Source organism: Triticum aestivum, chromosome 7D, assembly GCF_018294505.1.
Source record: "Triticum aestivum cultivar Chinese Spring chromosome 7D, IWGSC CS RefSeq v2.1, whole genome shotgun sequence".
Classification (NCBI taxonomy): domain Eukaryota; kingdom Viridiplantae; phylum Streptophyta; class Magnoliopsida; order Poales; family Poaceae; genus Triticum; species Triticum aestivum.
The window spans coordinates 287177498-287189829 of record NC_057814.1 but is presented as its reverse complement, the minus strand read 5'-3'; the positions used below and the strand labels follow the sequence as shown (position 1 = coordinate 287189829).

Below are 12332 nucleotides of genomic sequence, written 5' to 3'. Positions count from 1 at the left end.
GCCCGCACGGAAAGAACTTGGCCCGTTTGATTGCCTACGTTTACTGTGCGGCCTGCATTACACGGAACTTAAAGCACGTCCAGGCCAGGCCCAGGGGAAACGCCCGAATCGGCGGTAGCTCGCGAGCCTGGCTCGGGCGACGCGCTTCTCTCCCCGTGCGACCAGGGAGATGGCGCGAGCTTGCCCGCGTCGCCGAAAAATCGGCGGGAGGATTTCGGCTCACCTCCCGCCGAGTCCACCCTAGCCCCCTCCCTCACCGCCCCAACTCCCGCCACCATTATCCCTCTGTTCGAGCTTTCCCGCCGACGCGCATCGGCACCGACGAGCAGGTAAGCGGCGCATCTTCATCGGCCAGCGGTCCACGGCGTCGACGCTTCTTCACCGGTCGGCGTTGATCGTCCACGACTGTCCCCCCTCGTCCTCGAGCTGCAGCCATGGCCTCTGTGAGTTCAATACCCCTTTCTCTTTGTTCCTTCTAGATAGATCTGAGCTGCAGTTAGGGTTTGATCTAGATGCATGGTTGATTAGTGGTCTGATCTGTGAGCTCATATGGTTGATTGCTATGCTGCGGTTGCAATTTGTGATAGGGCTAGATGTTCAAGCATGTGGTAGGCTAGATTAGTAGTAGAGTTTGAAGTTGAACCTTGTGCTTGTATTGATTCGTGCTTAGATCTATGATTTGTAGCTATTGGTGGTCCATTTGTAGCATGTTGTTTGTTGTAGATGTATGTTCGTACTCATAGATTGTTTGGTATGCTTAATATGATAGCGATGAACCATATGTGCTTAGTATGATAGTGATGAAACATGTGTTTGCTATGATAGTGATGAACCATGTGCATGTATGCTCCTGCTTTCATGGATTGTCCGGTATGTTGTGTGCTATGCTTATTATCAATGCGTGCTACGATTGTAGGACATGACCACGCAGACGCAAGATCTTAGTCAGGCCCTTGTCCTGTCCGACAGCCAGTTTGCTCCATCGTTTGTCGAGGACTCGCATCCTATGTCCGAGATGGCACCTTATTCAGAGGTGTTCGCGTCTGATTCCGTCTATGTACCAGTAGTGCTCGTTGAGCCAACTCCTACTGCTGCTGCCGCTACACTCAAGGTAGCAACAGCAAAGGCAAAGAAGGATGATAGGCCGAACAACATGAAGTGGCAGCCGTTCATGTCCACGTTCGTGCTGAACAAGATGTGTGAGCTCATCTCTAGTGGAGTTAGGACTGACAAGGGCTTCAAGGAGGTGCACTTGAACACCGTTGCGAAGCAGGTGTTCGAGTTCTGTGGGCAGGAGGTGTCTGCCACCCAGGTGTACAACCACCTGAGGAAGTGGAGAGGTCGATGGATCCAAGTGTCCAAGCTAAGAGACCTTAGCGGCGCCTCATGGGATGAGAACACTTGCTAGGTAGAGCTTGCTATGCCGTATGATCATGCATGCTTTACTTCTTCTCTTCTGCTCCATTGTTGTTTGTGTGCTACTTTGCTTGCTATTTGTGTGCTCCATTGATTTGATGCTTCAACGCTTGCTCTCGTGCATTGCTAGGGCAAGTGGTATGTCGTGTTCATTGGTAAGGCTCCAGGGGTTTACAGTTCATGGGAAGAAGCCAGTGCACAAGTGGCATCGTATAGCAACAGCAGTCATAGAGGGTTCAAGACTAGGCAGGCAGCAGAACAAGCTTACTCCGACTGGGTGCGAAAGCACGGAGGCAGCAGTGTTGACAGTGGCAAGGTTGGAGGTGTTAAGGTGGATCGTCAGTTTGGGCTGAAGCTGAAGAACTTCATCATCTTCGCCCAGTTCATCGACATTGCTGTGTTGTAGCGTTGGTGTGCTAGGTGTGATCATTGTGGGTAAGCTCACCAACTAGGGTATAAGGTAAGCACAACATGTACGTCGTATGCAACCAAATGTCGTATTCATGTGCCGCTTGGGCCAATGCAGGCAACCAAACAAAGTGCACTTGCGTATTACTTAATGCAGGAACACTAGATGCAAACAACCAAACAACTTGCAGATGGCGTACTAGGGCATGTTTTTTGCTCAACCAGGCTGGGTTGAGAAGTGTATGCGATGCAGGAATTGTTCACAACGGTAACCAAACACGCCCCAGCTGATCCTCTTCTTTTCACCGCACAAAGCAGCACACAAAACAAATTCAGCATAGAAACAATAGCGTCGCCAAACTGAAGAGATCACACCATCGGAACAAGTATCCACTGAAAGTTTGTGAGGTTTCTGGGCTTGATCAATCGTGGTGGGCCAACGTAGCAGCATGGTCGCCATCTACGCCGATGCGACCCACCCGTCGACCCCAACATGGTCTTTGGATCCATCCAGTCGTCGTCCACTGTTGTACACCAAGGCCTTTGCCGTAACCATCGTCAGCGACCAACCTCACTGGGAGGCTGGGGCTGGGAACTCGCGCACTGCCGCCCACCTCAGGTCAAGAACGCCGCCCCCATCGAGTTAGTGCGCCCCTTCCAGAGCTTGTACGTGCAGCTCTCCCGCTACAGCCAACGCCGCCGCCTCGGCGATCGCCGCCAGCCGAGCTCTCAGGGGAGCAAGGCCTTCTCCACCGCCTTATTTTCCTTCCCTCCTCCTGCTACTCCTCCCTGACCTCCCCCTCGTCTCGTTTTCTCTGCACAGGGAGCCATGGCGCCGCCCGAGATGCAGCTTCGCCACCATCCCAAGCCGCTGCCGCCGCTCACCTGCAGGTCGCCCCATCGACCGGATTCAGCCCTCTGCCGCCCGAACCTGCCTCCTGCCACGGATCCCACCCAACTCGAACAGCTGCACCCGATCCTGTCGTTTCGCTGCATCACCTGGAGCCGACGCCCCCTCTGCATCGAGCCCATCCGCGTTGACCGGGCTGCATCGCCATGCCTCGCCTCACATGGGTCGCCATGGTTGCGTTTACAACAAAATTCAACTGCCATGACTGCGTTTGTGGATAGGTGAACCAGCGTGGCCTAGGAAAAAATCAGGCGTAAAGCCAGGAGGCATACTGTGCGTACGTGCAATAGGAGTATAGAGGGAGGACAGACCAAAGGAACCGGATGGAACTTAAATCTTCTTTTAAATACCATTCATCAATCTTTATGATCAACATAAAATCAACAGATATAAAAGGATGACGTATGAAGAACTATGAAAGCTTCCTACCTTTAATATTAGGTAAAAATAAAGATCAAATACTCCCTTCATTCACAAATATACAATGTTATAATTTTTTTTTTCAGAATTGAATGTATATACACATTTTAGTGCGTCTATTCACTCATCAGTCAATATATAGTCCATATTAAAATATCTATAACGTCTTATATTTGTTAATGGAGGGAGTACCTTTTAGTGTCTTTCTTTAAAACTAGAAACTATGGCTCGCCACAATTTGCTAGCCCATGGCTCACAATTGGTCTTAAATTCGTGGCCACAATTGGCACATTTGTGGTGACTATTTACCATGTGCTATGTGGCGGCAACAATTTGAATAACGGAACACATGAATCTGGGAATTTTATTAAAATTACGTCCAAAAGATTACACATTTACAACGATCAAGAATGAGCGTTTCAGTCAAAGCACTACAAATTTACAGTGAATGAGACAACAAATAACACATTACCTACACCATAGACATCAAAAGAAAAAACCAAACAGAAATAACAAAATTAACTACAACTACAAAGAAAGCCGAGAAAGATACAGTGAGACATCTGCCACCAGTTATAGCTAAAATCATCTTGCCCAATTCAATTTAATGACTCAAAATCTGTGAGATACGTCGTTCAGCATCCATTGGTATCTCTCTACCAGGTACATTGACCTTTAGTATGCTCAAGTATCTACACAAACAAAGTAACATCAAACTAAATATGGTTAACCAAAAAAAATGACAATGTAAATCAAAAATATTCGACACGCCTACTCTTTTGCAGAAAAAATATATTCCTGTTCAGCAATGAACCCAAGCAAAGACTGCACATTGAGGAATAGGGTGATTAAAGCTTCAAAGAAAAACACAACTACATTCGCAAAAAAAGAAAAAAAAACACGACTATGGGTGCGTGGTATTGTTATTAGTGTACCTCGAAAGGCAGGTTTAGTAGCTCATAGAATGTCCGAACACGATCTAATCTCTGTTGGACTGCCTCACTATCAATGGAAGGTATGGCTGCAAGTGCCTGCATAGAGAGAAATAATTTACACATGTGACTATGGAATCGGCCATCTACTTGATCTATCAAAAACTATTACTGCAAATGAAAGTACTACCTGTTCTAGTGCTATCGAGTTTCTGCATATTTGTTGAACTCCCAACAGGTTGATGGACTTCATTAGTGCGAGTGCCTTTCATAATTGAACAACCGTAAGTAGGATATCTGGAATCTGCTTTGACAGTACAGGCTTATAACAAGAAGAATAAGCAGTGATTCGGAACAAACCTTTATTGATGCATTAGCAGCAACACTAGAAATCCCACCAAATACATAGTTCCTTTTTGATTCTGCGATGTAAGGAGCCATTTCTTCATCCCTACGTGCAATCTGTCACATTGTAAAGCCCAGCACATGTTAAAGGGCCCAATAATATCAGTAAATTGAAGAATGCAGCATTACTTAATGTGCACTATGTGATGTGTGAGTACAAAATATAAACTTGAATTTTTATCTAGATGCATATGGATCCAAATCGATACTCCTGTTTCACTTTTAATAATGTACCTATTCAAAAATTTAGCCTAAACAAACTCTTATAAATTTCGGTAAGGATTAAATTAAGAACTAAGCCAACTACATCCTCTCACAGTGTTTTGAGGCTCTGAACCATTCGATCCGCTCATTTAACGCTCCAGATCATCCGATCACCCGATCCTCCCACCACGCCCCCGTGAGTGACGGCTTTGCACCACGCGGTCCTGGTGTCCCGGCCAGCCCAACTTTATTGGACTGCTGCTCCAGAAACTGAGTTGGGTGCCTTCTAAACTCTACGCGCAACACAGATCCTCCGAGACCTTTTCTGAGTCTTTCAGTCAGAGGCTGCACTGACTGGTGAGTGTTCCATGGGTCTCCAGCACCTTCCCAGATGTTGTCCTGCCAGCTGCAACGGTTCAACCCCATGGTATACAATGCCTCCTGAGTCAGGTAGCGGAAGAATAATGGCAAGGTAGCTCGACTATCCGACTTCCGTTGCAGTTACTCTTACTGAAGAGTGGAGATGCGTTACTGTCCGTCTGCCTCCTTTTTCTAGCTCCACCCAAGGTTTGCATCTGCCTTTCTATGTGATAATTTGGCCAAGAACTATCAGTGTAATCCATCTCAATTTTGTTTTTGTCCTCCTTTGTTTACTCAGGGTAAGGCATTAAGAGAGAAGTCTGGCATGCCTCCTTTGCTAGTGGAGGAGCATCTCCTATTGAAGCAACACAAAGTTTGTGGAGGAGCAACTCCACCTTGTATGTATCTCTTGCATATGTAGGGTTGGGTGCTCTCCGATATGCGTAGAGATTTGGCTCTTCAAGGGCATCATCATATTCTTCACCTTCAGAAGCCTCAACATAAATTGGCCTTCTTGAAGCACGTTGAACAACATGTTGTCGTGGCGGTCTTGCTTCAAGATTACCTCTCCTTCTTCCTTGATGAACATCTTCCTCTTCTTTAGATGAATCTCCTTCATTGGTAGCAGGGGGGACACCCTTTCTTATCATCTCAACCAGCTGGTCAAATCTCCTATTAAGATCTTCACGCAGCTCTTTGATTTGTTGTTCAGCAGCATCCATCCTCTTCTCCAATTGCTCCATTGCTTGCTGCAACTTACTCTCGAAGAGGACAGCAAGAACTAGTATGGGTCAACGAGACTCTGATACCACCTGAAGCAGCACAAAGTTTGTGGAGGAGCAACTCCACCTTGCTGCTACAATGTGTACAGCACAAGTGTTGAAGGAACAGCTTCAACGTGCTGCGCTAGATATCGCTCTAGAGGCGAATGTAGGTTGATAGGCAGCAAGGGTTCAATCCAGAACTCCTAGGGCACAAGATCTACTCCAAGATCTTAGATAAAAACAACAAGTTCTATTATAGGTAGGGGTACATAGTCTGCCTCCAAAGTAGAGGCGAGGACCTCTATTTATAGGGCTTTGGGAAGCCTTCACATACTTCTACTTATAGCTGGAATACTCTAGAAAACATTATGTAAGTTTCACCATTCTACTCATAGCTACTCACAACTAGAAGACTCTAGAAAACAGTAGATAGGATAGAAAAGAAAAGGAAAGAAATACTACACTAGAGTGGAAGCATCTAGAAGTAGCCAAACAGATCTGGCATGTGTTTTCTTTCTTCTCATCTAGTGTTCCTCATCACCTATCAACATGTCCGATGACGAAGGTGTTGATAAGTTGGGTGATCCTACGGGTGACATTGACACCGAGAGAGACATGAGGAGTCCAATATGAGAAGTTAGTGCTCACATTTCCTATACGTAATCCTTCGGTTGGGTGATCCTACGGGTGACATTGACACCGAGAGAGACATGAGGAGTCCAATATGAGAAGTTAGTGCTCACATTTCCTATACGTAATCCTTCGGTTGTTTCTGTACAAATATTAATCAAAACTAAAGCTAACACTAATGATGACTGGTGGAAAAAAGCCGGCGAAGTAAGTCATGTTCGTAAGATCAAACTGTGTTTTAGCTAATATTGCACTAGATTTTATTTTTTGACAAGTGTCAAACAATTTATTCAGTCAGGAAAACAAGGACTTCTTGCAGTTACGTAAATGTGGTCTGAAAATTTGGAGCAGTTGAGTATCATGTAGAACATCAATGTTACTATAGAAAGTTCTATGATGCCAGGTTGTGAGCATGCTGAAGTGCACAATGTTGAAGATGACGAAACCAAGGAGGAAGAAGTGCAAACTACCCAAGCCAAAAAGGCAAAGAAGGAGCCTGGAAAGATATATGGAAGCTCCAACAAAAAGAATCCTGTTCAAAGGTATTCAATCGCATGGTTGACCACTTGATTAGTGAGGATGCCGCAATGAACTCAAACAGAATAGTATTGCCATTGAAATTGAAAAGATAATGGAAGAACTTGTGGCATGTGGAGCAGATGAAGGAACTGATGAGTACTTCACAGCAACCAAGTTGTTTGCTAAGTTTGAAAATCGTTGCTTCTTTAACAATATGAAGACTAGCGAAATAGGTGTTAGGATCACACTTTAGACATGTGATCATGAAAGTGTTATTTCCTTCCTTTATGTTATGTCGCTTGAGATTTGTTGAACAATATTTCCCTTTATGTTATGTCGCTTGAGACTTATTGAACTATACTTCCCTTTATGTTATGTCACTTGAGACTTGTTGAACAATATTTCCCTTGACGTTATGTCACTTGAGACTTGTTGAACAATATTTCCCTTGACGTTATGTCACTTGTGTTTCACTTGCAAATTTGTGAATCTCTTTCAACATTATTGAATCTTACTAACAATTGCATAAATTTTGTGCCACCATCCTCACCAAGCTACTCCAAAAGCTTTATTTGTGTAAGTGTGAGAATTGACAAGATTCGGTACCAATTGTGCTATTTCCATAATACCGAATTGGATGATCATTGATCCATCTTCAACATCGGATAAGGTACATTTGGTCTGGTTCTTTCCTTTCTTTCACTAACATATTTGCTTGAGACGATGGATAGACCGAGTACTTCTACAAACCCTCTCTTCGACGAGCAAGAAGAAGAGCCAAACAACTACGTCACCAAGAATCAACTATTTGGTGCGCAAAGAGCTTTGTATCAACCTAATGAAGCTTTGAGCGACCGCGTCGAGCAACTCGCCACCGACTTGAGGCACTCCGAAGCAAGAACAAGAGACTACCTCGACAAGAAGCTGTCATCACAAATGGACGAGTTCCGCACCTTGATGGTCAACCGTTCTTCTACAACTTCATCATCATCATGACGGCGCCACTCAAGCCTACATTCTTCGGATTCATCTTCGGACGCAAGCCTCCCACAAGTTTGTTCGCCTCGTCGCCAAGCGCATCAAGATCATCAAGCTTCCGACAATCCTTTCCATGGCAATGGTTTGCAAGACCGCGTTAAGGAGCGTGAACGTAACCGTCGCCAAGAGCAAGTTCCACAGCGCCAAGAACAAGAAAACCAAGACGGCGACGCTCTACAACAAGAACGACAACACCGTGAGGAACAAGCCCTAGAAGCTCAACGTGCCCTGCGCAAAGCCACAAGAGCCGTCAACGACCGCAACCGCCGTGTGCGTGAACAACAAGAGCCCCTCCGACGAGAGCGACAAGACGAAGCCGCACGCCTTGAGGAGCGCCAAGAGTTGAAGAACCGTTCAAGAATTCCACGCCCTTGACGTTAAGTTAATCAAGCAGAGCACGAGGAGCAAGCAGTTCAAGACCCTCCACCAAGACGAGAGCGTCAACACCATCGTCACCTACACAATGAAGAGCAACGCTACGAAAAGCTCAAGTTCAACATGCCAAAGTTCTCAAGTAGCAACGACCCTGAAGACTACCTCTCATGGGCATTGAAGGACGACAAGATATTTCGCCTTCACAATTACGACTAAGAGAAAAAAATCACCATAGCCTCACTTGAGTTCCAAGATTATGTCCTCATTTGGTGGGAGCAAGTCATTGAGTGGCGTGAAGCAAAAGGTGACCCACCCATCACAACATGGAATCAAATGAAGGAGGTCATGAGAGCGCGTTTTGTGCCTACTTACTATAGTAGAGATCTCTTCAAGAAACTGCAACTTCTCAAGCAAGGCACCAAGTCCGTTGAGGAGTACTACAAAGAGATGGAGATTGCCATGATACGAGCCAATGTCACCGAAGATGTGGCACAGTTCTTGAATGGACTCAACCACCCTATCAAGAAGATCACCGATTTCCAACCGCACACAAATCTTCTCGAGCTAGTGCACCAAGCTACCAAGGCGGAACGACAAGTGCAAGACAACAACAAGTACGCCAAGTATTCCTCCAAGACCTACTGTTCATACAATCAAGCTTCAACGACTACGACGCCTTCTCCCTCGACTAAAGCATCACCAAGCAACGATGACAAGTCAAGCTACAAGAAACCTTCGACATCTTCAAGTCGTCCTCCTACTACAAGCAACTATAAGCCCTGAGCTTCATCATCACCTACTCAAACGGATGAGACCAGCACCTATGACTCTATGAGTGAGAAAGAAATGGAAGCACTTGAGCACATGATAATGCACCGTCAAGTGAATGAAGATGAAGACGATCAAGTCTTTTTGTGACAGTGACTTGAGCCCTGCTCTTGTTGTCTTCAAGGTCTTGACACTTCAACACCAACAAGACGAAGACCAACGTTGTCATATCTTCCACACCAAAGCAGGCATCTACGGACGCTCCGTCAAGGTCATCATCGACGGAGGAAGTTGCCACAATTTGACAAGCGAAGAGCTATATTCCATGCTACAATTGGTAAAGATAAGATATCCTTGCTCCTACAAGGTCCAATGGCTTAGCGACTCCGGCACCATTCAAGTGGAGCACACCGTGCAAGTATCATTCAAGATTGGACCTATGAAGACACCTCGAAGTGTGATGTGGTTCCTATGTCCGTGTGCCATCTCCTCTTAGGTTCCTATGTCCAACATCTCAACGGTGACGCAATTAAAACTTGGCCACAACAAACCAATCTGCAACAAGTGCGTAGTTTTCTTGGTCTAGCCGGTTTCTATCGTCAATTCATCAAGTACTTTAGCACTATTGCATCACCATTGCACGCATTAAGAAGAATGCACCATTTGTTTGGGGTCCTTCCCAAGACACCGCATTCCATGAGCTTAAAAACTTGCTTACGCATGCTCCATTACTTGCCTTACCCAACTTCAATAAAACTTTTGAAGTGCATTGCGACGCTAGTGGTAATGGCATAGGAGGCGTGTTGATGCAAGAGAAGCACCCTATAGCATACTTTAGCAGGGGGGAATCCGAAGCACAACTTAACTATCCCATTTATGACAAAGAGTTGTATGCTTTGATTAGTCTTGCATATTTGAGAGCATTATCTTCGTCCTCATGAATCTGTTCTTCATACGGATTATGAAACGCTTAAATACCTTAAGGGTCAAACGAAATTGAATAAGCGACATGCCAAATGAAGTGAGTTCATTGAGTCATTTCCTTATGTGATCAAGTACATCAAGGGTAAGGAAAATGTTGTGACGGACGCTCTTTCACGCAAATGCATGCTTGTAACCCAACTTGAATTGAATGTCATAGGATTTGAGCACATTAAAAACTTGTACGCGCATGATGCTTCATTTGTTATTCCGCATAAAACTCGGGAGCGATTTATACCAAGGATGATTATCTAATGCAAGCTAACAAGCTTTGTATACCCGAGTCTTCTCTTCATTTGTTGCTTCTGCAAGAGGCTTACGGCGGAGGACTTATGATAAACTTTGGACGCAACAAGATGTACGTAACGCTCTCCAACAACTACATTTGGGCCAAGATGTTCTGTGACGTCTCACGCTACACCAACCGATGCTCTACATGTCACAAAGCTAAGTCTAAAGCTCAATCCCATGATCTATATATGCTACTTCCTATTCCATATCACCCATGGGAAGATATTAGTATGGACTTTGTGCTTGGTTTGCCTAGAACTCAAAATGGAAAAGATTCGGTATTTGTTGTTGTGGACTGTTTCTCTAAGATGGCACATTTCATTCCGTGCAACAAGATAGATGATGCTTCACATGTTGCAAATCTCTTTTGCAGGGAAATCTTAGGATTGCATGGAGTGCCCAAGACTATTGTGTCGGACCGCGACGTCAAGTTCCTTAGCTACTTTTGGAAGACACTATGTGCCAAGCTCGGAATCAAACTGCCCTTCTCATCGGCATAACATCCGCAAACCGGCGGGCAAACGGAGGTCATAAACTGAACGCTATCTACTCTCCTCTGCGTGCTCATCAAGAACATCAAGGAGTGGGAGGAATGCTTACCCATCGCCGAGTACGCCTACAATCGAGGTCGAGCAAGACATTCTACTACCGGCAAGTCCCCCTTCGAGGTAGTCTACGGATTCAACCTGTTATCCTCATCGGACATTCTACCGCTACCACTACAAGAGCGCACTAACATGGACGTGAGGACATTCTATCGCTACCACTACAAGAGCGCACTAACATGGACGTGAGTGCACGAGCAACTTATCTCAAGAAGGTGCATGAAGAAACACGACAAGCAATCGAGCGCCAAGTACAACGACTCGCGACCAAGCTCAACATCAACAAGCACCCCATGATATTCAACCTAGGAGATCTTGTGTGGATACACCTTCAGAAGGACTGTTTCCCGAACGAGCGCAAGTCCAAGCTACTACCTTCCGCCAACGGACCCTTCAAGGTGCTAGCACGCTACAACAACAATGCATACAAGATCGCCATTCCACGCGACAAGTACAACGTGAGCGACATCTTCAATGTCAAGGATCTATCTCCCTTCCATGGTGATGAGATTTTCGATCCGAGGTCAGATCTTTCCCAAGGGAAGGGGGGAGACGACGCGGAGCATCCTACGGTCATCCCCATGGACCTACCTTCGTCTCCCCACACACCACGTGAACCAATGACTAGAGCTCAAGCAAGGGCTATCGAAGCCGAGGTGAACTCGCTCCTCTCCGAACTTACATACTCCACATGTGAGACATGGCTACTACCTCAAGCGGAGACCTTGTCTGTGATCAAGTACTTGGAGGAAGGCCATGAAGCTGCTACCACCAACGTTTTAGGGTTAGCATTGTGATAGCTCAACATTGAGATAGAGCTTTGCTCATCCACTTACCCCTACTCCCATGGAGATCAAGGCCTCCATGTGAGAAGATCTCCCAAGTGGATTCAAGACCCCCTTGTGGGAAGATCCTCCAAGGATTCAAGACCTCTCTCCTTCAAGGATTGGGATGAACTAGCTACCCTTTGTACCCTCTTGTGTTGACTTTGGATCTTGTATCTCCCCTTTGTGTATGTGGATCTAGCACATATGTGATTGATTTTTGTCTATTTGAGTGTTTTCCCTCTCGTGTTCTTCTTGGGATCCCCCTCAAAATCGTGAAAGATCGGCCTTAGGAGTTCCACTCCACATCAACTATCCCAATTGTGATGGATTTTTAGCTACATACAAAGGGCAATAGTACCATGTGTCGGAATTTAACTTTGCATATTCATCTCTACGCAAAGTCATTGAGCGTGCATTTGGTGTGTTCAAGATGAAATGGCATATTTTACTAAAAATGCCAAGTTACCCATACATCCCCA

The 12332-nt window shown here is 45.6% G+C and overlaps 1 protein-coding gene across 1 annotated transcript in view; it reads right to left on the bottom strand.

Moving 5' to 3' along the window:
- Window positions 1–3497: 3497 nt before the first annotated feature.
- Window positions 3498–12332, bottom strand: part of LOC123171074 (exocyst complex component SEC8) — a 34854-nt gene continuing 26019 nt past the window's right edge. The window contains exons 18-22 of the mRNA XM_044588732.1: window positions 4447–4548; window positions 4277–4351; window positions 4090–4185; window positions 3930–3979; window positions 3498–3846 (exon numbers count right to left, since the gene is read on the bottom strand). Coding sequence (XP_044444667.1) covers window positions 3759–3846; window positions 3930–3979; window positions 4090–4185; window positions 4277–4351; window positions 4447–4548 — 411 coding nt within the window. The 3' untranslated portion in view covers window positions 3498–3758. The remainder of the gene's footprint in view (window positions 3847–3929; window positions 3980–4089; window positions 4186–4276; window positions 4352–4446; window positions 4549–12332) is intronic.